This window comes from Babylonia areolata, chromosome 1, assembly GCF_041734735.1.
Source record: "Babylonia areolata isolate BAREFJ2019XMU chromosome 1, ASM4173473v1, whole genome shotgun sequence".
NCBI lineage: Eukaryota > Metazoa > Mollusca > Gastropoda > Neogastropoda > Buccinidae > Babylonia > Babylonia areolata.
In genome coordinates this window covers 67789314-67816717 of record NC_134876.1, presented here as the reverse complement: position 1 = coordinate 67816717, position 27404 = coordinate 67789314, and the positions used below count along the sequence as shown (strand labels likewise).

General features: G+C 43.0%; 1 protein-coding gene across 1 annotated transcript in view; it reads left to right on the top strand.

Annotated features, from left to right (window-relative positions):
• LOC143287004 (coiled-coil domain-containing protein 141-like) overlaps positions 1-27404 on the top strand; it is a 76287-nt gene that overhangs the window by 39327 nt on the left and 9556 nt on the right. Inside the window, exons 18-29 of the mRNA XM_076595046.1 lie at positions 12129-12251; positions 17238-17429; positions 18321-18429; positions 19013-19257; positions 19933-20052; positions 20549-20740; positions 20926-21123; positions 22227-22340; positions 23066-23188; positions 24596-24787; positions 25454-25624; positions 26352-26531. Coding sequence (XP_076451161.1) covers positions 12129-12251; positions 17238-17429; positions 18321-18429; positions 19013-19257; positions 19933-20052; positions 20549-20740; positions 20926-21123; positions 22227-22340; positions 23066-23188; positions 24596-24787; positions 25454-25624; positions 26352-26531 — 1959 coding nt within the window. The remainder of the gene's footprint in view (positions 1-12128; positions 12252-17237; positions 17430-18320; positions 18430-19012; positions 19258-19932; positions 20053-20548; positions 20741-20925; positions 21124-22226; positions 22341-23065; positions 23189-24595; positions 24788-25453; positions 25625-26351; positions 26532-27404) is intronic.

Here is a 27404-nt window from a genome sequence, read left to right as displayed (position 1 = left end):
GTTAGGTACGGGAAGCAATGAGAACAGGTGTTGTGGGCTGTTAGGTACTGGAAGCAATGAGGACAGGTGTTGTAGACGGGTGTTGTGGATCGTTAGGAACCGTGGAAGAGACAATGAAGACACTCGAAGTGTCATGGATTGTTAGGTACTGGAAGAGACAGTGAGGACATTTTTTGCGGATTGTTAGATATCGGGAAAGAAAGTGAGGAACTGTAACGATTGAGGATAGGTATTGCGGAATGTTTGGAACTTTAAAAGGTATAGAGACAGTGAGGACTGGGTGACTCGAAGGAAAGGTGGTGGTGTGGAGACTTGTTCCTTCTACCTGGCCACATTGTCACAGCCAGGTGTTGGGACTCCTGCTTTTGGAGTGAACAGTGTTGGAACGGACGATAATACCGCGGTTTTGCTCGATGTAACCCTCAGTTGCTGATGTTAGGGCGTGCTGACAGCTTGGCACGTGCAGGGCTCATAATCACGTGACACATTGTGAGGCAAGTGATGCCATCCCCACTGCTGTCAGCCATGAATTTGAGGAGTGGAGTGCAGTGTCAGTGGTGTCAAAACTCATTCTCACTTTAGTCCTAACATGTCTGGCATTACTACTCACACATAGAAAAAATAAACAATCAAACAACAAGCAAGCAAACAACTGAAACGAACAAAACAGGGAATCGCTCTCATCCCGTGACACAGGTGATGCAACGGTCTGCGAAGCCAGGTGGTGATCTCAGGTAGCATGACTCCAGTCGGCTGGCAGATCGCTGATGCTGTTGGACCTGCAGGTCACATCCATCCAGAACGGGCACCTTGTTGCCTCTCAACGGACTACTGATGTCGTTTCTTGCCTTCTTTTTACTATAATATTAGTGTTGTAAATTAATGCACAGTGTCGGTTTGCTGTGATGAATATGGTAATAAACGTATGAAAAATGTACAGGTGACAGTGGATATCTTGTGATTCAGACAGAAATTGTTTAGCGGACGATTGTCATGCTGTATTCAAACACGCAAGTAATTGGTTTGATTACGTGTATTCAGTGTCGGCGAACATCCCTATCCCCTTCCCCAAGTCTGCCCTTTTGACATTCACTGACAAAACACACTGCTTGCCAGATCTAAGAAAGTAGTCAAGGGGAGAGAGATAGACAGACAGATAGATAAATGAGAGAGAGACAGAGAGAGAGAGGAAGAGAGAGAGAGGTTGCAGACTGCGCGAGCGTGCGCCGGGAGGAGGCTGAGTGGAGAAGGGCGGTATTGTGTTGACTGGGCAGAGAGAGGCCTGGCCTTATTTGGGAGGGCCCCGTCTATCTCTGGCACTCTCTGCTCAACTGCAGTCGGCTTCCTGCATGGACTGGCCCTTTCCAGGTGGTAGTGGGCATGATGGTCAACTGCCGCACTTTTTGAACGATCTACTTGACATGACATCCACGAGGACTTCAGTGACCTAGTGAAATGGACATCAGGCACCAACGACGAACATTGGAACTTGGCAAGAGAAAATGATCTTTTACTTGGGGCCCTATGGTGATCATCCAACCTTCCCCCCCTGCCTGGAGTAGACGGCATCCAAACAACGCAGTTTCTATGGAGTTTATATGCCACTGCTGTGGCAAGGAGAGTTCAGTTAGAAGAGTTGTTTAGAGCCGTGAATTTTGTAGGGCTCTGCATGCATGCCGCATCACCCCATGCTGTCTTTCCAAGCCATTCACCCTCAGCACTCCCGGACTGTGTGTAAACACTGCAGGACACTGCAGTGGATGTGATTGTCCACTGCTTGTGTATGTGAGGATCGCCAGACAGACCAGAAATCATCATGTCGGGCCGATACACCGACAGCAAGGAACTGACTGAGTTCCCCCCCTCCACCACCACCATCAGCACAGTCGCCGTTCAGGCCGGCCGCTCCAAGGTGGTGCTGGCTGTCCTCAGAGTGAGTACCCCGTACCTGTATACCCAAGTACCTGCACTGGTATCTGCCCCGTTTTGGGGCAAATTTCTCATATGTTTTAACTACCTGACTATTGTACATCATTGTATTTTGTGATTGTCAGTCAGTTGTACTGCCCTATCATTGTACATCGCTGATGTTGATTGTCAGAATTAATTAGTCAGGTCATAGAGGCTGTGGTAAAAGCGAGTACCCTTCATACATTTCTACCTGTCTGACAATGTGGTATCATTTTTTGGGGGGTGGGGTGGGGTGGGGGGTGCTGTGCCCAGTGCATGACATTGACAGTCTGATTTCATGATCATTGAGGTGCTTACCCCTCCCTGCTTCTTCATCATGTGGTGCCACACCCTTTCTAGATGCCTCCTCCCATTTCCCATGTTGTCATCTGCATTGCCACATCCATATTGTGGGTACATCAGAGGTGATGCCTGTCACTGACCAGATGAAACTGGGTGTCTTGTGTCTAGATTCAACTTTTGACATCCCTTGTTTCTCAATGCTTCTGAAATCTGTTGAAAAGGTGGTGAATAACTGTAGCTTGTCACTGCGTGTTGTATACCTTTCTCTTCTGTATGCCTGTCTCTCCTCGTTCAGTCTGGCATTGTGCCACAGTCACTGCAGAGTTCTTTTGTAGTGAACTGAAGACATGAAGGGCACTCCTGTTGCTCTCCCAATGACTCGTCCCCTTCACTCACTCTGAGTTTCCCATCAGATCAGTGTGGAGAGGAGGAAGGGGGGGAGAGGGGAGGGGGGCTGTACCCAGTGTATGAGATGTGCATACCTGGCTGCAAATATTCCACCAGCAGGTTGCCTGTCTTCTTTTAGTCTGAAGATTGCTCTTTCTGTCTGTGTGAATATCTTCAAGTATGTCTCTCCATCTGTCTCTTTCTCTATGTCCTTATATTCAGTCAGTCACTGTCTATCTTTGTCTCTGTCTGTCTGTCTGTCTGTCTCAGCATCACACTCAATGTGTAATCATCCGTAGTCCATCTGAACATCATCTGTGCCTCTCCATCTGTCTCTTTCTCTATGTCTTTATATTCAGTCAGTCACTGTCTATCTCTGTCTCTGTCTGTCTGTCTGTCTCAACATCACACTCAGTGTGTAATCATCCGTCCATCTGAACATCATCCATTATCCATTATGTAATCATTCATGATCTATTTGAATATCACACCCATTTTGTAATCGTTCATAGTCCGTCTGACATCACACCCACTGTATGATCATGCATACCCTATCTGAACATCAACTTATTGAGAAGTCTTTCATAATTCATCTGAACATAATACATAATTATAATGTATGTATTCACAAATCATCTGAACAATACATCCATTGTGTACAAGATCAATCACAGTCCATTTAAAGGCCATCTGTAATCCTCTATCTGGTCCCCTCCCATTGTGTATGTGTAGCCAAGCGCTTAGCTTCAGATACTGCTTCAGATTGTGCTCTTCGTTCATCTAAACATCACAGCCATTGTGAAATTATGCACGTCCATCTAAACATCACAGCTGTTGTAAAATCATTCAACATCTATCTGAACATCACTCCCATTGTGAAATCATTCAACGTCCATTTAAACATCACACCCATTGTCAAATCATTTAGATATCGCACCCATTGTGTATGTAAATATTCATAGTCCATTTGAACATCACACCATTGTAAAACCATTCACTGTTCATCTAAATGCCACACTGATTGTGTATGTAATTATTCATAGTCCATCTAAACATCACATCCATTGTGTAATCATTCACCATCCATCTAAACATCACACCCATTGTGAAATCATTCAATGTCCATCTAAACATCACACCCATTGTGAAATCATTCACCATCCATCTGAACATCACACCCATTGTGAAATCATTCATAGTCCATCTGAACATCACACCCATTGTGAAATCATTCATAGTCCATCTGAACATCACACCCATTGTGAAATCATTCATAGTCCATCTGAACATCACACCCATTGTGAAATCATACATAGTCCATCTGAACATCACACCCATTGTGAAATCATACATAGTCCATCTGAACATCACACCCATTGTGAAATCATTCATAGTCCATCTAAACATCACACCCAATGTGAAATTAGTCATGGTTTACATGTGCACCACACCTATTGTGTAATCATTCATCGTCCATCTAGATATCACACCCATTGTCTAATCATTCATCGTTCATCTAAACATGACACCCATTTGGTATGTAAATCAAATTCCATCTGAACATCACACCCATTGTGTACCTAATCATTTATAGTCCATCTGATCACCTGCATATTGTGTAATCATTCATCGTCCATCTAAACATCACAGGCATTGTGAAATCATCCATCGTCCATCTAAACATCACACCCATTGTGTACGTAATCATTCATAGTCGATCTAAACAATTCATCGTCCATCTAAACATCACAGCCATTGTCTAATCATTCATCGTGCATCTGAACATGACACCAATTGTATATGCAATTCATAGTCCATGTGAACATCACACCAGTGTGAAATCATTAACAGTTCATCTAAATATCACACAGATTTGTATGTAATCATTTATAGTCCATCTAAACATCATACCCATTGTGTAATCATTCATAGTCCATCTAAACATGACACACATTGTGTGTGTAATCATTCTTTGTCCATCTGATCATCACACCTATTATGTAATCATGCATCGTCCATATGAACATCACACCCGTTGTGTGTGTAATCATCATTCAAAGTCCATCTGAACATCACACACATTGTGTGTGTAATCATTCGTAGCCCATCTGAACATTGCACCCACTGTGTATGGAATCATTCATAGTCCATTTGAACATTACACCCATTGTGTAATCATTTATGGTCTATCTTAACATCACATCACAACCAGTGTGGAATCATTCATGGTCCTTCTGACGTGACACCAGCTGTGTACATAATTATTCATAGTCCATCAGACCATCACACATATAGTGCAATCATTCGTGGTTCCCCCTCACCCCCCCCCTTCCCACTCTCTCTTTCTCTCTCTCTCATTCATACGTCTCACAGAACACGTCTAAAACACTTATCAGTGGCTCATACGACACAGCTGATATATGATGTCTCACAGGGTACTTGTATGTCTGTCTGATAGAACAGTGTTCTTATGTCTTAGTCTTTCCAATAGAACTCATGTCCATAATTCATTTATCATAGACTACAACCCATTTATGTCTTTCCGATAGAATACTTGTCCATGCTTACTGTGCACAACCCAGATAGAACACATAATTATGACGTCCATCTGATTGAACTTGTGTCCTTACATGTCTCATCGAACAATCCAGTTATATTTGTCAGATAAATACATGTCCACAAATGTCTTAAGGAACATAACCCGGATAATGGCATACATATCCATACCTGTTTCAAAGAACATCACCCAGAAATGTCTGTCTGATAGATTCCAAGCCCTTACATGTCTTACAGATCACAACCCGGATATGTATAATAGAACGCACGTTACATGTGGCTGACTTGTCCATGTCTCATAGGACACAAACCTGATGTCCTTCGATCTTTGTTTCTGCTCGATAGGAACATTGTCGATGTCCGTCGGCCTGTGTGACAGAACACAACAATGTTTTTTTTTGTTTTTTTTTTCTGTCTGATATTTTGGAGTACAACTGGTACCTTCGTATCCATTCAAGACCCATCCTCATCCGTCCTTGTATTTGACTCTCTCTCTCTCTCTCTCTCTCTCTCTCTCTCAAGTTCGTGTATCTGTTTAGGGGTTGTGGTGGTTAGTAGTCATCGTGATCACCACATCAAAGTAAGGACTCTGTTCTCTTTTGCCCAGTTCTGAAATAATAAGCGGCGGTGGTTGTAATAGTGCTGGGTTCTGGCAACCAGCCAAGTTTGGGCTGAAGCTATCTTATCTGAGGAAGGAAGAGAGACCGAGAGAGCGAGCGAGAGGGATGTGCGGGGGTTGGAGGGGGGTTAGGGGGGAGGAGCAAGTTTGGGGAGGAAAGAAGGGGGCGGAGAAGGAAAAGGGATGATGCGAAAGGCAGAGGAACAGCTCATGCCTTTCTAATGAGGGTCCACACCTGCCATGTATACCTGCCTTGCCTGTTGCCATACCACCAGCTACATATTCATCGTATAACTTCTCTTAATCACTGAAATTCTCTAAGAACAGCAGGAGTGTTCCACACTTCATGTTTTTTGTTTTGTTTTTGTTTTGTTTTTTTGTCCGCGAATCATAATTGCACATCATTGCATGCTTTCTGGGACGTTGGACTCTCTTTTTTTTTCTTTTTCCTTTGGGTGGGGGTACGGGGAGCTGAGTGGGGGGTGGTCTCTTTCGTATATTGCTTCCTCTCTCCGCTTTCCCCTTAAAAAAAAAAAGTTTGTAATTATACATCTATTTATCTATCTATCTGTCTATGAGTCTTTCTGTATATATAAATCAGTTTGCCTACTTGTCTTTCTATCCATTTACCTGCAATGATGATGATGAAAAAAGAAAAAAAAAGAGTTTATTTTGTTCCATTTTCCAGGTCATTACCATCACATTTAAGCAACAGGCATTTCGTGTACTGGTTGACATAGTATGTGACCTACACTTTACTTAGTACGTGACGGACACTTTATGTAGTTTCGGTTTGCTTTGTGGGTACACTTTTTCTGTCTGCTTGTCGGTTTGTCTGTCTGTCTGCATGTATGTCTGTCAGTCAGTCCGTTTTTGTAATTATACATCTATCTATCTATCTATCTATCTATCTATCTATCTATCTATCTATCTATGAGTCTTTCTGTATATATAAATCAGTTTGCCTGCTTGTCTTTCTATCCATTTACCTGCAATGATTTGCCCCGCCCCGCCCCCCCCCCCCCCCCGCCCCCCCCCCCCCCCCCCCCCCCCCCCCCCATATACATATATACATATATTTTTAAAAGAAATTGTATTCTGTTGTGATCTGGTTTAAACAAAACAAACACATATGTTCACCAGTGGTTTGAACATATTAGAATGCATTGATATTCACCAGTGATTTGTACATAGATAGACAACTAGTGGTTTGAAAAAAACAACATCTGCCTTATGTACAGAACAGTGTACATCCTTATTTGCGTGAGGTTGGTGCACAACCATGGGCCAAGGCGTATGTTACTCGCATTGTATAACAGTCGGTGTGTCGAAGTTATTGTACATCTATATTCAAAGTCATTGTACATCTATATTCAAAGTCATTGTATATCTATATTCTGTAAAGGTCAGTGTATACCTGCGACTGCAAAGGTCAGTGTATACAGGCATTATGGATTCAGCATTCACCTGCTGGCTCTAAAGGTCACAGCACACCTGTATTATATGAGCATTGTGTGCTCATTTGTATGGTGCAGACGTCGATGAACACACTTCACGCAGTCCACAGTTTTATTTATTATTTTTATAATGTTTTTTTTTTATGTTCGTCAGTGTACCATCTGCAGCAGTGCAGACAGAATATGAGGATACAAACTGTGTCCAGAATTTGGAGGATAGTGGACCACCTTCACAGTGCATGACTTCAACACACACACACACACACGCACACACACACACACACACACACACACACATATATATATATATATATATATATATATATATATATATATATATATATGTGTGTAATCTCTTTTTCCCTCCCTCCATCCTTCAGTCCCTCCCTCTCTCGAATTTGGCGTGCCTTCATCATGTTATCTGCGCTTGGCGCTGCGTCTGGTCTACCTGCCATGGGGTTGCCATGGAAACCCACCTCCCCACCCACTCTGCAGCAGTCTTGGCCTTTGGGATAGAGAAGGGAGATGGAAGTGCAGGGGCCCCAACACTTCTTGCTGTTGCGGAGGGAGGGAGGGAGGGGTGGCTGGGATGTAAATATCAGTCACTTTGAGAAATGAATACGAACGTATACCACCACCCTGTGGGCCGATGTTGTAGACTGCAGTCTCTTACATCAAGTCTTGGTTACGTCTTGGGGGAAACAGGGCTGTATCAATGCTCACACATCCTCCGTTCTGCACCCACTGCCGCCATCGTATACCTAACAGATCCTGCAGTCGGCTTTTCAGCATTGTGCCATTCCTGACAAATCTCAGTGCTGCCTCTGAAAAAATTTCCTTGTGAATATGTGATTATTATGATCGTTTATATAATCATGATCGTTTGGTGCCCAGAGGGTAACTGTTTTTGACTGGATTAAAAAAAAAAATCTGTTTGGAACGCATATTTAATCAACTGTATTGCTAGATTCCCTTTCCTACAGAAAATGAGTAGACAGCATCAAAGCGATACTGTATTATGGGAGCTGGAGAGGCGTGTACATTATAACTTGTACATAGGACTGCAAAATGAACGAGCTTGTTAGCAGCAGGGACGTAAAGAATTAGGGCAGACCGCTATGTGATAATTAGTTAGGTTATGTTACTTTAGTTGCCCAGTGTCTACAACGTGACAGCACACCAGGCTACTGTCATTGCTGATGTAATTATTGCCCCATGTTGTATGATTGTGTTCCGTGCCTGTTCAGTGATGACTTCCCCAGTGGTAGCCGTTTCACTTAGTGAGGGCACACGAAGGCCTCTCATGTAACCTGCATCAACCTGTCACACCATTTCATACCCTTGAAATAGGGGAGCACAAGCATGTGTGTGTGTGTGTGTGTGTGTGTGTGTGTGTGTGTGTGTGCTAGCGCGTGTGCATGGTGCATGTGTTTGTGTTTATTCGACACACATATCAAAAGGTCACACATTTGTTAACTTCTAAATTACCCCAGGGACAATAATGTCCACTTTACCGACGGTGATGAGTTGAAAATCAGATGCTCGTGCTTTTAAGTTTAGCCTAGCAGTTACGTTCAGTTGTTTTGCATACTTCTCATGTTCGGATAAAAGCCGCCCTGTCACTGGTTGAGTGGGATGGATATATATATATGTATATATGTATATATATATATATATTATGTTGTGAGAGTGGGATACTGCAGACTCCAGTAATCTAGACAATGCATCACACACGCAGACACACTCATACACACACGCACGCATGCAGGCACGCACGCACGCACGCACACACACACACACACACACACACACACACACACACACATCATGTCCCAGTTTTCTCACAAAGCTTTCGAATGCTAAGGCGAGGATTGTTTGTTATTGCTCCCCACCCTCACCCACCACCCTCTCTCTCTGCGTGTGCTTGCTTACCGCGCGCATATATCTTCTCATCTGGAGATGGTAAGGGGTCCTGAGAGGGGAGGAGAGGGAGATGAGGGAGGAGAGTGGGGCTTGTGCTGTCAGTGGCACGAGGCTGGGTATGATCAAAGAGATTTTCAGTCTTCCGTCCACCAACAGAGATTTCTGCCCCATAAGAGGGTGCCCCTTAGAATCATGGTCCATCCCGCGTCCACTGAGATTTATGCCACACAGTTAAACGGTTTCGTACCAGCAACAACACAGCCCCGCCTGATGGTGTGGGCTGCGCAAGGCAGCTGGATGGGAAATTAGTGTTTTGCTTGAGTGGCGGTTAGCTTGAGGATAGTAAACATGTCATATAAGTTATGATGAAGATTGCTGACATGATATGCCTACATAATTTATGCTCACGTGTGTCTGCCAACTATTCATTTTATACAGGTCACACATTTTGAGTGCATCAGTGACCGTGTTATTGGTGTGGTGGTCTGTGGAATGCTGGGCATTCCCACCCTGCCACCACCTCCTCTTTGTTGTCCTCTTTGTTGTCAGTTTGAAGAGCAGCAAAGTCTTGTAAGAGGCTGAGGTCGACCTGGCTGGATGATCGGCTGTTTATACCACCATCAGTGTTAATTAAGAAAGCCCTTTGTATAGTGACAGCCATAAACCTTCGGCACTTAATTAGTGATTTTGTATTCTGTCCAAAACTCCTCCCCGTCACCCTCCTTGGCACTCTTCATCCCACCTTATACCTCACTTCCCAGAAGAGCTTGCTTCTGCTTTGGCTTGCCATTCGATAACGCTTTGCTCTGACAATCTTCTTGTCTTCCATTCTGTAGATATCTCTGGATGTGTTCTGGCAGACTGGCTTGTTGAACGAGTTATACTCAGTTACAGTTAATCCCAAAACAGCAGCAGAGCTCTGGCATCAGCAGTGGAGGGAGGGAGGCAGGGATAGATGGAGGGTGTGGGATGTGTATGTCGGTGGCTGAAGGCTATCCAACTCCTAGCTGGGGGAGTTGTAAGAACACAGGGGAAGGTAGCAGACCTGGGCCTGTGCCAGGTGAATGTGTTACTTGTACCACGCACACACACACATCTCCACGCACCTTACCTCTCCTGCCTCCATGTCTGCTCACTGGCTCTGCCTTGTGCCTGCCGCTGTACTGTCTGGACTGCTCCTGTCTGAACCACGTCCCTCCTCACACCTTACACTATCCACACACACTATACTACACAGATGCTGGATGAGTCGGCCCCTCACTATTCCTTTTTTTGTTTATTTGTTTGTTTCACTGACATGTGTTTGCTCCCAGCAAGGTGTGGCACAGTGCCACCTGTACACCACCCACACACAGTATTGTGAAATACCTCCAGTGCTGGAACTGCTACAGTAGTGTGGCATTGTACACACAGTGCTGATGTACACAGCCCACACATAACTGCCAAATAATGTACATCATAATAATATTATTATTATGCATCATCATCATTGCTTTGCTTTCCTGTTTAATGCTGACATGCTGAGTTCTTGTGCTGACTGTTGTGAGTTATCAAATGTAATAGGTTGGAGATATTTTAATCTGCCAGTCCTGAAACCAGTCCAATGACAGAGCTTAATCAGAACAGAGGAAAATGTTTAACCTTGATTAAAAGGCAGTGCAAATATTTATGTGGTCAAGTGTATGTTAAAGAGAACAAGCCAAATACTGAATTCAAAATTAACAGGTACAGACAAAAAATGTTCACAAGTTGGTTGCATGAAGAAATCACACCACCCCCTCACTGGGCCTGGAGGTACAGGCTAATTCACCCCCCTCACCTTAAGGTTATGAAAACATTAACGGTACATTCCAAAGGCTCTGAACATGATAATTCCAGTAGTTATGAGCAGAGGCTACAGTCCTATCAATGTGAATTCAGGACACATCTCCAAGAAAATGAACACAACTATCTGCTAAAGATATGAACACAAGATAAACTCAACACAGTCCTTTAAGTAATTTCCTGTAATTGTATTTAGATATTTTTTCAGATTTTACCCTCATTTCACCCTCATTTGCCCAGTTTCCCCCTACTCTCCATTCATTCACATCTCCCACCCCTTCTAACTGATAATACTCATATATATATATATATATATATATATATATATATATATATATATATATATATATATACACACTTTAACAAAATGTCTTCATTTAACCGATATGTGTGATGGGACATTAAACAAAATTCCTCCTCCTCAACACAGGACACTATTCAAAGGAATGAGCACAAGATACATCCAAAGGTTTTGAATTCAGGATACATTTCTAAGCTTATGAACACATGCATTCCTGAAGTACTCAAAGTACACAACAAGTCAATGCTACTTAAGCTTCCAGTTCAGCTCAAGTCAATGCTACTTACACCAGTCTTGAACAAAAGCTAATTTGCTCATTAATTTCTTTTGTCATAGCTGCTGGGTGCACATGTCAAATGACTGGTAAAGGACAGGCCTGGAACTTCATTGTTTTAGGATGTATCTGGGTTTGTTCATGTATACCTTTCAGTTACCTGTATGCTAGTTCAATTGGTAGCATTAACAGCATTGACGTGCAGTTGTGTACCTTGTAAATGGACAGAGTTACTTCTCTTTATTGGTATGAACTAAAGTTATGCATTCCAAAGATGTCAACAGAGGATACATACCAAATGTTATGAACACAGAATGCATCCATATCATGATGAACATTTGATAGATAAGACATATTCCTTTATTTCAGACTGCTCTCAGCCCCTCCTGGTTTTGAAACATGGACACCTTATGTGTTCAACAGTAATATAATAGAATAAATACATGTAAATGTATGCTGTATCCTTGGCTTCAGGTCCATGTGCACCAATGTGTTCAGTGTGACTGCACTGTGTGTTGTGTGATGTGTGTGCAGAGTGCAGAATGGATCCGGGTACGAGTGCACCAGATGGAGCCGGACCTGATGGATGTCGGCTCCACACTGGAAGAAGCCATTCAACTGCAACGAGAACACCAGGAACTTCTTGCCAGACTGAAGGTAACTAACTGTTCCTCTTTCTTTCCTTGCAATGACTGTGGGACATCTTTCTCAGCGTCTGGTAGACACACAGACATTTTAGGCTTTTTCTTGGTCTGTGTGGTTGTGAGGGGTGTGGTCACTGCTGTGTGTTTGTGACTGCTGTGCGTTTGTGAGGGGTGTGGTCACTGCAGTGTAGGTCTGTGTGGTTGTGAGGGGTGTGGTCACTGCAGTGTAGGTCTGTGTGGTTGTGAGAGGTGTGGTCACTGCTGTGCATTTGTGAGGGGTGTGGTCACTGCAGTGTAGGTCTGTGTGGTTGGTATGGGTGTGGTCACTGCAGTGTAGGTCTGTGTGGTTATAAGGGGTGTGGTCACTGCTGTGGTTGTAAGGGGTGTGGTCACTGCAGTGTAGGTATGTGTGGTTGTGAGGGGTGTGGTCACTGCTGTGTGGCTGTAAGGGGTGTGGTCACTGCAGTGTAGGTATGTGTGGTTGTGGGGGGCGTAGTCACTGCTGTGTGGTTGTGAGGAGTGTGGTCACTGCTGTGTAGGTCTGTGTGGTTGGTATGGGTGTGGTCACTGCTGTGTGGTTACGAGGGGTGTTGTCACTGCAGTGTATGTCTGTGTGGTTGGTATGGGTGTGGTCATTGCTGTGTAGGTCTGTGTGGTTGTGAGGGGTGTGGTCACTGCAGTGTAGGTGTGGTTGGTATGGGTGTGGTCACTGCAGTGTAGGTGTGGTTGGTATGGGTGTGGTCACTGCTGTGTAGGTCTTTGTGGTTGTGAAGGGTGTGGTCACTGCAGTGTAGGTATGTGTTGTTGGTATGGGTGTGGTCACTGCTGTGTAGGTCTTTGTGGTTGTGAGGGGTGTGGTCACTGCAGTGTAGGTGTGGTTGGTATGGGTGTGGTCACTGCTGTGTAGGTCTTTGTGGTTGTGAAGGGTGTGGTCACTGCAGTGTAGGTGTGGTTGGTATGGGTGTGGTCACTGCTGTGTAGGTATGTGTGAATGTAAGGGGTGTGGTCACTGGATTGTATGTCTGTGTGGTTGGTATGGGTGTGGTCATTGCTGTGTAGGTCTGTGTGGTTGTGAGGGGTGTGGTCACTGCAGTGTAGGTGTGGTTGGTATGGGTGTGGTCACTGCTGTGTAGGTCTTTGTGGTTGTGAAGGGTGTGGTCACTGCAGTGTAGGTATGTGTTGTTGGTATGGGTGTGGTCACTGCAGTGTAGGTCTTTGTGGTTGTGAAGGGTGTGGTCACTGCAGTGTAGGTATGTGTTGTTGGTATGGGTGTGGTCACTGCTGTGTAGGTATGTGTGAATGTAAGGGGTGTGGTCACTGGATTGTAGGTCTGTGTGGTTGTGAGGGGTGTGGTCACCACAGTGTATATATGTATGGCTGTGAGGTCTGTGTGGTTGGTATGGGTGTGGTGACTGCTGTGTATATCTGTGTGGTTGTGAGAGGTGTGGTCACTGCTTTGTAGGTTTGTGTGTTTGTGAGAGTGTTATGACTGTTGTGAAAGTCTATATGTCTGTGTGTAGCGAGGGTATGATGACTCCTGTGTAGGCCTTAAGGTTTGTCATGGTTTGGGATTAAACTTCCTGATTCATGTGTGCATCTCTCTATTTTTCTTTGTTATTTGTTTGTTTTTGTTTGTGTTGCATGGATGGGTGTTTTAAGGGGGAAAAAGAACAGGAAAAACTAGACGGTGGATGGTTTGAGCAGAGAAGTTACATTGGAACAATATTTTCAGAATGATGATATCGGTAGAGGAAGGGGGTGTGTTGTTTTGATTGCCAGGGATGGGAGAGAGTGAAGACAGGTGCGAAGTGAGGTTGAATAACATTCTGCAGCTTATCAGCAGCAACACAATTCGGCAGATGTAGGAGTATGGGCAGTGTTCAATTCAGACCCCCCTCCACTGGCCCCTGGACACCCACCCTCTCCCTTTTCTCATTTTCTCCACACACATGCTGCCCTCACCTCCGCTCTGCATACCTTTTCCAGCATACTCCGTTTCTGAGGTGTTATTTTTGGTTTACTCTTCTCTTCCGAACAGAACAGGTAACACATTCTTTTTGTCTGAGAATCTTATCAACCACTACCTCCTCTCTTTTCCTTTACAGTTCAGTACAAAGATTGGGAGTGGAGAGAGCTGGGGTAGGCTTGGATGGTTTTGTATCCTCCTACCTGAGAGAAAGATAGAGGTGGGGTGGGGGGTCATTTGAGGGAGGGGTGGAAGAAGATAGAGAGGGGGAGGGGGGGGGAAGGGGGACGGGGGGGGGGGGGTGTATGTGGTGGCGGGGGTGGGGAGGGTGGGGGGGAGCTAGGGAGGGAGGAGAGAGTTTGGAGGCTGAGCTGAGGCTCCCCATGCAGCAGTCAGTCTGGTCAGGTTCCAGAGAAATGTTTCAGTGCAGCCAGTAAACAGCCGCTGCCTGCCGCTCCCCTGCCTCTCTGGCTGCCCACATACCACACCTCTGACACAGCCACACACAACATAGCTATTTTCAGACTGGCGGTTGGGGGAGGCAACAGTGGTGGGGAGGGTGGAGATCATGGAAAAAACAAAACAAAACAAAATGAAAAACAGAAAAAAACTTCCACCAAATTACATTTCTTGTTTATAAATCTTTGAAGATAATCTGGCATAATGTGGAGAACTTACAAGATTATGTGTGACATAACACATAATTGATGTAATATATGGCTCACCTTTTAGTGGTTTTGTGACATATTGTGAGAGGTGATACGGAACAATGAGAACTTGCTGCTCAATAAAAGAACAATTTAAAGGCAATATCTGGCATTAAACATCATAAACATTGTGTGTGTCTCATGGTGTGAAACATGAAACATTAGGAATACTGTGTCATACAGTTAGTAACATTAGATATCAGAACAGTTTGATATCCAGTGTTTGACATCAAGTGTCAGAACAGTTTAGCACATGGTGTGTAACATTTTACAGTAGAACACTGACATACAGTGTGTGGTATCAAACATCAGACCAGTTTGACATCCAGTGTGTTACATTTAACAGAACAGTTTGGCACATGCTGTATTACATTAATCATCAAGACAGTCTGACATGCACCAAGACAGTCTGACACACCTTATGACATGTATTGAGCGTTCTGTTACCTGTGCTCAGGTACAGTGAGTGTGAGGTAGCAAGTTGGGACTGGGGTAGGGGCAGATGATGATGTACCAAAAAGAACCATTCTTTGGCACATTTCCTGGTCCGTCCCATCTTTATCACTTATCACACTTAGGAATGGGACAGACAGGCTTACAGACAGACAGATAGACAGACACACTCACACACACACACACACACACACACACACACACACACACACACACACACACAGAGTCATGAGAGAGAGAGAGAGAGAGAAGAAGAAGAAGAAGAATAAAATTTTAAGTTGTTGACTTGAAGCCAAGCAGGCAATAGAAAGATGTTTTTCAGACACCCCCAAATCTCCACTATCCGACCCTGAAGGAGATTGCTCTAGGTGTCTGGACTGACTGCATTTGTTTGTCCACTGGTCTTCATCCTGCAGTTACAGATTTTTCTAAAACAATTTAGCAGTAATGCTGTGACCAGTTGAGCTACACAACCAGTTGTGACTGGTGGAGAAACACGCCAAGAGACACACGACACAAACCAGTCATGACAGCAATGTGTAGTTTACATACAAACCCTATCCCCATCCACACGAGCAGACAGATGGCTGAAACACTGAAGAAACAGATCTGTCAGATGGGGGTGCTGGGGGAGGGAATGGTGGTAGTCAAAGTTCATGAAGATATCCCATCATGAAGAATTTGATCGGAAGGGAAACATTGAGGGGGTGCCATAGACAGTATGATTGTATGAGTGACTGAAATAAAATCAAAAGCAAATACTGAAATGTGCACTATTTGCTGGCTTTATGCATATGAGAGTTGATTAGTGACAATCAGAAGTGTGTGATCAGTGGAGAGGTAGACTTGTGTGACTGGACAGTGTAGGTTTATGAGCCAACAGCATACCACTTTTCAGTGGTGACTGAATGGCTAAGGAGACACTGATATTGTATCAGCAGTCAGTTTACATGTCTTTTATCAGTTGCACTTTGTTATCAGGTCATTCTGTTTTTATTGGCCACAGTTACCAAACTATCCATTAAATGCAGTGATTGGGCCATTGCCAGAAGAAAACTGCTGGAGAATCACGCAGAACTTGTGGCCATGGCCCAGGAGCATGACTCATGGTTAATGGGAAGGTGAGGTGTTATCAGCAGGGCAAAGTGATAGGTAGGAATCAGCAGTCTCTGTAATCTGATTGGTGTAATCAGTGGATGCTGTCACCATGGGGATGAAGAAGACAGCAGCAGTGATACTATAGGTCAAATGAAGAGTTTATCAGACCTGTGGCTCTTTTTATAGAGCAGTCAGCTCTAGAACACTATCCACCCTGCTGTGGTGTGGTGATGAATGAGGTCTGTGGCATCCCCTTGTCTGTCTGACCATTCCTTCTGTCAGAGCGCCTGTCTGATGATGGATCTTTTTGGACACTTGGAGCTTCATGGCACCGGCTAGTGCCCCCTCCCTTCCCAACATGTGTGAACTTTATAGATATAATACAATGTATATGAACATACATGAACATGTTATAACTCATGAGGTCTCTGTAAATGACTCTGATCCATCTTCGTTTCTCCTTTCTGGGTCCTGAGGATAGAACACTTTGTATGGCATAGTGCTTTGCTGCATACAGCTTTATATGTGTATGTGAAAACACACTCACTGAACACCTGCAACTTAGTGCAAAGCTGGCTGAAGATTCGTTAGATTTATAATACTAATTGGGATGTAAGGATCCATTTATCCTGCCATACAAATAGTGAGCATGCAGAGTAAAACAGTCTTTTTTAGATACCCTTTTTAAGGTTTCCTTATCTGTATATTTTGTGTGCTTTATTGTGGAATGATTACATCAGATGGATTCACATCATGGATGCTTTGCCTGTTGCAGTCCAAAGAAGGAGAAGTCAGTGAACTTCTCCGTCGTGCCGACACATACGCTGACAGCAACCGCTCACAGACGGATGTCCACGGCGCCATGGCGGACACACTGGCAGAAGCTTGGAGAGACCTGAACGAAAAACTGCAGTATCGAAGCAAACTGCTGGAGCAGAGTGTCACATTCCACCAGAGTGCACAAGAGGTTGGTGCTTTCCTCTTCTTCAGTTTCTGACATATAATGATAGTAATACTGCTACTGCTACTATGATAACAATAATGATAACATTGATGATGATGACAACGTGGATGACAGTGGTGAAAGATAATTGGTCATTTGTAGAGTGCTGATCCATCAGCTCTAGGTCTTTACACTATACACATACATTGATTGATGAAAATATATAATTATAAGTCAAAAGATGAATTAAAATGTTTGAATTTAAGTATATAATATGATTATGAAGACAGAGTAAGATTAAATATGTTTGTGATATACAAACAGCCACAAATGCACATTCATGAAATTAAGCAGACTGAGGAAATGATCAAATAAAATACAAAATGAAGTTATTGGATGCTGAACTGATTTATATGCTTTGAAGACTTGTTTTCAGACTGGGTGTGAGAAAGAGTATATGGATGGAGAATATATGATATTCTGTGGTTGACATTTACAAAGCTGAGGGCCATAGCAAGTGAAGGAACAGAATCTGTGATGTAAATGTTTGAAACTGTTGAGGTTTAAAATTTGTATATCAACAGATGATTGAAGGCCATGGTGTATGTTTAGGAAGGAAATCAGTGAGTAAGCAGTGTCAGTCACAGAATTAAAACAAATAAAAATGGGTGATACAGTTCATGATGCTTAGGATAGGAACAGGACAGAATTATGGACAGAATGTTGCTGCTGAGGAGAGTTGCATTGTCGCGATATTTGCTCCACTTTTTCTGTATTTGTTTTTCATAGATCTGATCATTCAGTGGTGATTATGACACTGTCCTGAACATGTATGTGTTCTTGAATATCAGGGTTTGAAAAGGTGTTGAGGACTTTGCTGTGTTAACGTATAATGTGCACTGTGTGTGGTGACAGCTATCATCAAACATGGAGCAAGTCCAGGGCAACTTCCTGCGTGTGCCCCTGGCTTCCGATGTGAACACTGCTCGCAGTCTTCTACAGCAGCACAACGACATGAAACAGAGTGAGTACCATCTCACCTGTTGTCTGTGCTCCCATTATAGGTTCTTCATTTCATTCAACAAGACAAACAGTCTTTCCTTTTTATGACCCCCAACCCCAGCCACTCATTTTTTGTATGTGTTCTGCATTAGATTCAGTAAGACAGACAGTCTGTATGTGTGCTTGATTGTGTTCTTTTTTGTTTGTTTTGTTTTTGGCAGTTTGCCACCTTTCTGGTTTCCTTTTCAAGGGAAGTAATCTGATTGGCACTTGCAGTCACATAAATTTCCCCAGTTGCTGCAGCAGCTTAAGTGCCCTGAATGAGAAAAGGAAGGAAATAATGATAATGATAATAGTAATAATGATAAAAAAAAAGATTGTCAAATGACAAATAAAACACAAGATTTAAAAACTGTTTGTGAACAGTTAAGCGCGTTGGGTTATGCTGCTGGTCAGGCATCTGCTCAACAGATGTGGTGTAGCGTGTATGGATTTGTCCGAACGCAGTGACGCCTCCTTGAGAAAGTGAAACTGAAACTGAAACTGTGAACAAGGTCACACTGTGGTGTGTGTGTGTGTGTGTGTGTGTGTGTGTGTGTTTGCAGGCATTTTGGAATGCTCCAAACGTACCATGGACATGGGGCAATCGCTCCTGAACCAAATCAAGGAGATGGGTATGCATGCGGACATACAAAATCGACACGCCACCACTGCAGCCTGTTACGGAATTGAACATCTTTTGGAACTGTTACATGACAAACGCAGACACCTGGAAGAACTATGGACCCAACGCAAGATCCAACTAGAACAATGTCTACAACTGTGCCAGTTAGACCAAGAAGTCAACAAGGTCAGACAGCTTACTGCACAGGCATTTTCCCTCAGTGTTACATTGATAGCAAGCACAGAACATATGTTTATATATATATATATATATATATATATATATATATATATATGTATGTATATATCTGTGTGTGTGTGTGTGTGTATGTGTGTGTGTGTGTGTGTGTGTATGTGTGTGTGTGTGTGTGTTCATACTGTAAACATTATGCTGACGGTGTGTACATGTGGTTTTTTTTTTCATACTGTAAATATTGTATTGTTGGTGAGTGTGTGTGTGTGTGTGTGTGTGTGTGTGTGTGCGTGTTTCTGTACTGTGCACATAGCGTTGATGGTGTGTATGCATTTCCACATTTTTATGCTGATGGAAAAGAAGAGAAAAGAATCAAATACTATGTTGTCAAAAGGTTTATCAGACACAGGACAGTACATACAAATATGATACTGATCAGTTGAATTCTGGACAATGTAATCTGCCCATTTTGTAATGTATAGTGTCACGTTTGAAACGCTGGATGATATGTGTGTGTTTCCATACAGTGCACATACTGATTATGGTGTGTGTGTGTTTCCATACTGTAAACATGCAGATTGTGTGTGTGTGTGTGTGTGTGTGTGTGTGTGTGTGTGTGTGTGTTTCCAAATTGTACACATTGTGCTGAGGGTGTGTTTGTTTTGTCAGATCCTGGAATGGTTCCGCACTGTAGGCAACAGCTACATGCAGCGCACAGACCTTGGCGAAAACTACGCTGGCGCCAAGTACATCCAGGAACAACACAACCAGTTCGAAGCTGAGGCCAGGGTAGGCACAAACTGGCTGGACCTTTTTCAGTTTTGTACTATTTTTCACTGTGTTTGGCAGGGCTCACACAAAACATGACATCACTGGCATAGGTGGAGGTCATTGCTGAGATCTTTAATCTATGACTTTTTTATTGAGGAAGAATGGAATGAAAATGTAAGTTTTTGAATGGAAGAATGGAAAAAAAAAGAAGTTGTTGTTCTTTCATTTGTGTTCCGTAAATCTCAAACAATAGGTAAAAAAAACAACAACAACAAAAAACCAGAAGAAAAACTGTGTGTGGTCACAGCACAAGAGAGAGTGTTAGCAATGTGACTGTTATTAACTGTATATTACTATGAATCTTGAATAATGACCATGACATAATGGATATCTGTTGTGTGAAAAAAACAGAAGGAAAATCACTTAAATGATATTGCTTCCAATGAATAGAGGTTATCATTTGCTTGAGCAAAAAAGAGAAAGTGAGTGAGCTGCATTTCCATGTGATGTGCAGGAGATCCAGGAGAACATGTTGAGACTTCTCCGGACAGCCGACGGCCTTCTGCGACGTGCCAGCGTTGATGCAGAAGGAATACGTCAGAGCCTCATGCTGGTGGACCAGGAATGTGAGAGCTTCATGGTCAGACTGGACAACAGGAGAAAGAACATCACCATGGCTGTATCTTTCTTCAACTTAGCACAAACGGTAATGTCCTGTGGACATAGCTGTATCTTTGTTCAGTTTAGCACAAACGGTAATGTTTTTATACTGGCCTAATGATCCTTTCAGTTTTAAGCATTCTGTCCTCAGCCTGCTCTGAGTATTTTGTGATATTTTTATCATTCTGTCTTCAACCCAGTACAACTGTTTCTCTGTGTGTTCACCTGCAGGCTCTAAATCAGCTGGATCAGATAGAAGTCCAATTGAACAGCATGGACTTGCCAAGGAACAGTGCAGAGCTGGCGGAGCGCCACTCTCAGTTGTCTAACGCCATTGTGGATGCGTCCACGCAGTCCGTTCACGAGGGACGATTGCTACTAGAGAGGGTCAGTAGCGTCGACTCCGGGGCTGATGGCGTTAGACGCAAGGTGAGCAGTTTGTGGACTTCATCTTGTATGTCTGTGATTGTCTTGGCAGGAGAGGTGGATACTCTGTTCACATGGCCTGTTGTTGTTGTTTTGTGCAGAATGAATCTGTACATTTTTGTGTGTGTTTGTGTGTGTGCATGCATGCATGTGAGAGAGACAGAGAGCTTTTTCACTTGGTTGTCATGATTTTGTTTGATGATTGTCAAAGACAGAGTAGTGAAGAGAGTGAGATGGGATGTGAGGGGGGACTAGGTATTGTTTTATTTAAATCCACAGACTTGCTAAGATTATTTGATGGGTATGTTTTTTTTAAGGTGGTAGATGTTTATAATCTCGTTTCAGACTGTATACAATTTTAGATTTATTTTGAGAGTGTGTACATTATTATTTTCATTTAGAGGGTGTATACACTTTTACATTGATTTTGACAGTGCATGCATTTTTACATTCATTTGGACATTGAATAAATTTTTAAATATTCACTTAGGACTATGTACATTCCTACACTTGTTCCAGAGCAGATTATAGCACTGCTTGCTTTGGAATCATATCACAGCTGGTTTTTAAAACTTATTACCTTAAATTAATGACCGCATGACTGACCAGTGGTTTGACATCTGGTTGGCTTATTGTGTAACTCAGTTTCAGTTTTTCAGGAGAAAGGTGTCAGAATAGTAAAGATGCTTTAATGCAATACATTGTCCTCGAGGGTCTAGGTTTGAATCCCAGTTTTGCCCTTTCTCCCAAGTTTGTCTGGAAAATTAAATTGAGCGTCTAGTCATTCAGATAAGATGACATCTCTTGGTCCCATGAGCAGCATGTACTTGGCGTACTGGAAAAAAACCCCATGGCAACACAAATGTTGTCTTCTTGCAAAATTTTGTAAAAATACTCTGATGGGTACACAAACATGTATGCATGCACTCAAGGCCTGACTGAGCATGTTGGGTTTTGCTGCTGGTCAGGCATCTGCCTAGCAGATGTGGTGTCGCGTGTATAGATCTGTCTGAACACAGCGACGCCTCTTTGAGAAACTGAAACTGTGCAACTGACCTGACTGCTGCTTGACATGCACGCCTGACTGATTGGTGTTGGTGTGACAGTTGGAAGAGCTCCAAAAGCGCTGCGGTCACCTTGAATCACTGTGCAAGGCCAGAAGGGCGGAGGCGTGGCAGAGGAGTCAGGCCTACCTCCACTTCCAGGAAAACTACAACGGCGTAAGTTACCCACCTGTCTTTCTGTCTCTCTGATTTTTTATTTTCTCTCCATAAGTACTTCACCCTCCCTTTCTTACACCCCCAGCATTTTCAGTTCAGTTCTTTAGCAGGAATCTCCACTAGAGCCATTAAGGCTTTGCCTCTTGCTTGTATGTCTTCTGTTTTGTATTGTGTATATATATTTTTTAAATTCTTGAATTCCCTATGATTTGTTGTTTGTTTACTACTCATACAAAATCCAACTAATTCACACTTTGTTCATCTTTAAAAAAAAATGTTGACTGCTTCCCATCAGCATGGACCTAAGTAAAGATAAGGAAATGTACCAGATTGTTTCTGTGTAAGTTTTACAAGCCAGTGAGTGTTCAGCAGCACTGGCTCGAAGTATGTGTCCTTTTCTGGTCTTTGATTCAGAACATACACTTTTTGTTTTTCTTCATTTTTTCAAGCAGACAGGTACAATAACAACAACAAAAATGATGTCTTATTTAAACTTGTTTTGCCTCATTTAGACCTCCAGTATTTTTTGTGTTCACTTTCAGCTTGATCTGGCAGAATGAACACACAAAAACAGTTTGATGACATGAAAATTGTTTCTGCAAATCCATGTTGTACAATGAAAACTGATTTGATGATGATGTTTGTTCAGTCATCAGCAGGGCTTTGTCAGTCAGGGCCTCTGGTGTTACAAGTCGAGGATTGATTAGATGGTGTTGTGTTTTCAGCTGTCCACATGGCTGAGTCAGATCGGCCATTCAATGCTGACCCGCCACTCCAGTATGGGTTCCAGCCTTGCCAGTGCCAAGGACTTTCTCGAAGTACATGAGCAACTAGACGAAGATATCAGGGTAAGTGGATTGGGTATGTGTGTGTGTCTGAGACACAGAGAGAGTGAGAGGAAAAGAGACAGCCCAGCCTGGGTTATGTTAGTCATCTTAGCAGCACTAATTTTGCACTGAGAATGTTTTGGTTTTTTTGTCATGCAAACTCCATAGATCCAGGGAAATTCTTAGTGCTTGCTTAGGCAGGTAAGACCATTGGTTTATTTGGGAACAGAATAGTAATATGACAGTGCATTAGAAAATTGTAGTAGTGTGGTTTTAGTTAAATTGGCAAGACGATGGAATAAGGCAGAAAGCAATGCATAATGTGTGTGCCACAGACTTTCACCATTGTAGTAAGACAGGGTTGCACTTAGATCTCTCAGAACTGTATCAAAGGATTTTATTCCAGACATGTAAATCACACAGAAGGATAAGAATACAGATCAAAAAGTGTATATTCTGATGTGATGGAATGGTATGCATGACACACTGCAATGTAACTAGTTAAAATCAAATAAGTGTGACTGTGCAAGACTGGAATATGGATGTGGAAGCTTGTATACTGTGAGTGCAATGTGTGCAGAACAAAAGGCAGGTGTGGAAGTATAGAAATTGAGAATGCAATGTAGATGTGGAACTATTATTGTATTGAGATTTCACTGTGTGCGGGACAAGAATGCAGATGTGGATGTGTGTGCAATGAGAACGCACTGTGTGCAGGACAAGAATGCGGATCTGGAAGATTGTATAATGAGAATGCGCTGTGTGCAGGACAAGAATGCGGATCTGGAAGATTGTATAATGAGAATGCGCCGTGTGCAGGACAAAAATGCAGATCTGGAAGATTGTATAATGAGAATGCGCCGTGTGCAGGACAAGAATGCTGATCTGGAAGATTGTATAATAAGAATGCGCCATGTGCAGGACAAGAATGCGGATCTGGAAGATTGTATAATGAGAATGCGCCATGTGCAGGACAATGCTGATCTGGAAGATTGTATAATGAGAATGCGCCATGTGCAGGACAAGAATGTGGATTTGGAAGATTGTATAATGAGAATGCGCCATGTGCAGGACAAGAATGTGGATCTGGAAGATTGTATAATGAGAATGCGCCATGTGCAGGACAAGAATGTGGATCTGGAAGATTGTATAATCAGAATGCATAGTGTGCAGGACAAGAATGCTGATCTGGAAGGTTGTATAATGAGAATGCGCCGTGTGCAGGACAAAAATGCTGATCTGGAAGGTTGTATAATGAGAATGCGCTGTGTGCAGGACAAAAATGCAGATCTGGAAGATTGTATAATGAGAATGCGTTGTGTGCAGGACAAGAATGCGGATCTGGAAGATTGTATAATGAGAATGCATAGTGTGCAGGACAAGAATGCTGATCTGGAAGATTGTATAATGAGAATGCGCCATGTGCAGGACAAGAATGCGGATCTGGAAGCGCTCTCGGCAGCTGCCATGGACCTGGTCAAGTCAGGGGACCAGGAAGCCAAGCAGGCTGCGGAGAGGGCCGACGCGCTGCATAAGCAATACTCTCGCTTACAGCGTGTGGTGGAGAACCGCATTCAGCTCGCACTGATATACGTCTCTTTCCTGAAACTCAAGCAACAGGTTTGTTGTCCTTTGGTTTGAGATTTTTTTGTCATGTTGGTATAAAATGTCATGTCTGGAAAGGCATGTGAGTCTGGAGTAGAACAGATATCACAAAACTGGCTGAATATAGTGATGTGGAATAAACTGAATGCAGAATTACTGTTCTTTTTTCTTTAGAGTGGTAGCACAGTTAAGATTTGTAGCATTGCATTTTATAACTCTTAATGAAATAAACTTCTTGTCATGCAGGACAGGTGAATTGTAAGAAGTGTCACTGTCAGCTTTTTTTTGGACTGATCCTGTTTTGTGTTGTTGTGTGAAGTAAACTGTGTGTGATGAAAGGTGGGCAGGTAAGGAGCTATGTTATGTCATTTTCCAGCACCACTTGGGTAGGGGTGGGTGAGAGAGCAGTGTTATAGGGTGTATGTGTTGTGACACATGTGAATATGGGATGTTGAGGTTGACAGAGGCAGGTGTTTCAGGGTGTGTGGCTGACAGAGATTGGTGTGCCAGAGTGTGCTGTTCAATATCCCTCAAGTTTCATGGACATTGATAACAAGGATGATGATAATGACAATGATGAATGCTATGATAATGTTGACAGCAGTCATAGACTGCAGTGTTCATGATGGTGATGATAATCATGGATGGTACGCTACAACTACTGTTGATGGTGTGTTCCAGCTGTCCAGTAGCCTGGACGGATTGCAGCACATCGTGCGCTCTGAGACTGAGGACCTTCAGGACCTTACAGACACCGCTCTGCAGCAGGTGCAGTCAATGTACTCTCAGACAGAGCAACTTTTCGCCGAGTTCACTGCCAAAGGAAAACTTTTCCTGCAGAACTCCTCCACGGTCAGTATGATGATAATAATGATAATAATTCATTCTTATATAGTGCTATAATACAAGCAGAAGCAAGCTCTAATTGCTTTACAAATCCATTACTAAAAATAATTGGATAAACACTCTACAGTAAAGTATCATTCACATCTGTCAATGACAGCTGAAGCATATGTTGAGCACATGAACAGCTCAGACTATTGTAGAGTGCTGTTGCTGATTTTATAATCTTTAAGTGAAACTCATCTCATGTCAGTACATCATTTCACATATGTTAATTTTTTATGAACTTCACTTGAGGTTAGGGTAACATTATCTATGGTTAGCTTTCTATGAGCTGAATGCAGACATTCAGATACAGTTTGCATCTGCAGCACTCACTGTTCTTCATTCTTTGGAGTTGTAGCACAGCTCAGATCTGTAGCATTGCATTGTATAACTCTTAATGAAGCCTGTGTTGTGTTACAATGTTAGATTGAGCACACAGTTCAGATCTTTGATTCAACTGTGCAAGATTGTGATTGATATCTGTCAGCTGCATAAGTATTCTGGTCATGTATCACAGATGTACATCACTTATAACAAAAGCTGTGCTGTTGCTGCTGAGTTCAGACATAAAACACAGGGGTGAGTGGGTCCAGATCTAGGAGAAGAAAATGACATTTCAAATCTTGGTGGTTAGATCTGATTTTTGCTATGTTGCAAAGTGGTTCAGCATGAAGGGGTTTGCTGTGTTCAGATCTCTGACGACTCCACGCTGGAAGTTCGCACAGCCATCAACACAGTGGAGTCGTCCCTGGAGTCAGTGGGTCAGCGCATGAGTCAGCTGAGCCAGCAGTGGGAAGCGTGGCAGCAGCATGTGCTGACCAGCAAACAGTTCAAGTCCCAGTGGCACCAGTTCATACAGGATGCCAGGAGGGTAAGGCACCTTGCCCATGCTTCCTCTCCTCCCACACCTTTTGCACAGTCTCCAGGTTTTAGTGGCTCTTGTTTTGTGTCCTTGTATTTCTTGGATGATATCTCTCTGGTTCATCAGGGTTTAACGTATTTTGGATGCTACTGTTGTAGATTTCTTTCAGTTCCTGTTTGTATTCAAGATCTCTATTACAATACAGAACAGTAGTTAGCACATGATAGACTTTTTTTTGTGTAAAGATGTTTGACAGGTTGAAGCACTTTAATGTCAGAAATGAAGACTAATGAAAAAAGCCAGAGATATTGATGCATCAAGATTATTTTTGACCAGTGATGCTTTGGAAGTCCAGACATATGTCTCAATTCAGCAGTCTTAATCCAGATACATTTTGTGTTTTTCCAGCATAGTCCAGGTACATGCTGTGTTGTTTCTTTTCCAGTACAGTCCAGGTACATGTGTGTGTTTTTTCAGCATAGTACAGCTACGTTCTTTTTTCAGACCAAGGACAGCACAGGAATGATTTCCCTCGTAGTACAGGCAAATGTTGTGTTTTTTTCTTGCAAAATGCAGGCACATGTTGTATGTTTTCAGACCATTGACAGAGTGATGAAACTAGAACTTGAGTTTTTCCCCCTCATTGGCGGGGAGCTGGGGTCAGGGCGAGTCTCGAGCCAGCAGTTGCAGGCTCGCTTAGATGGCTTTCTCCCCGAGTATAAGGTACTTTGAATATGACTGTACAGTTCAGGGCAAATGATGGCGCTACTACCACACAAAGCTACACTCATGTGTTTAGAAACTGGCATGGGATTAAGAAAAATAATGTGAAATTCTTTTAACATTTTTTTTCTCTCTGTCCATGTTTGGGTAAAGAGTTTT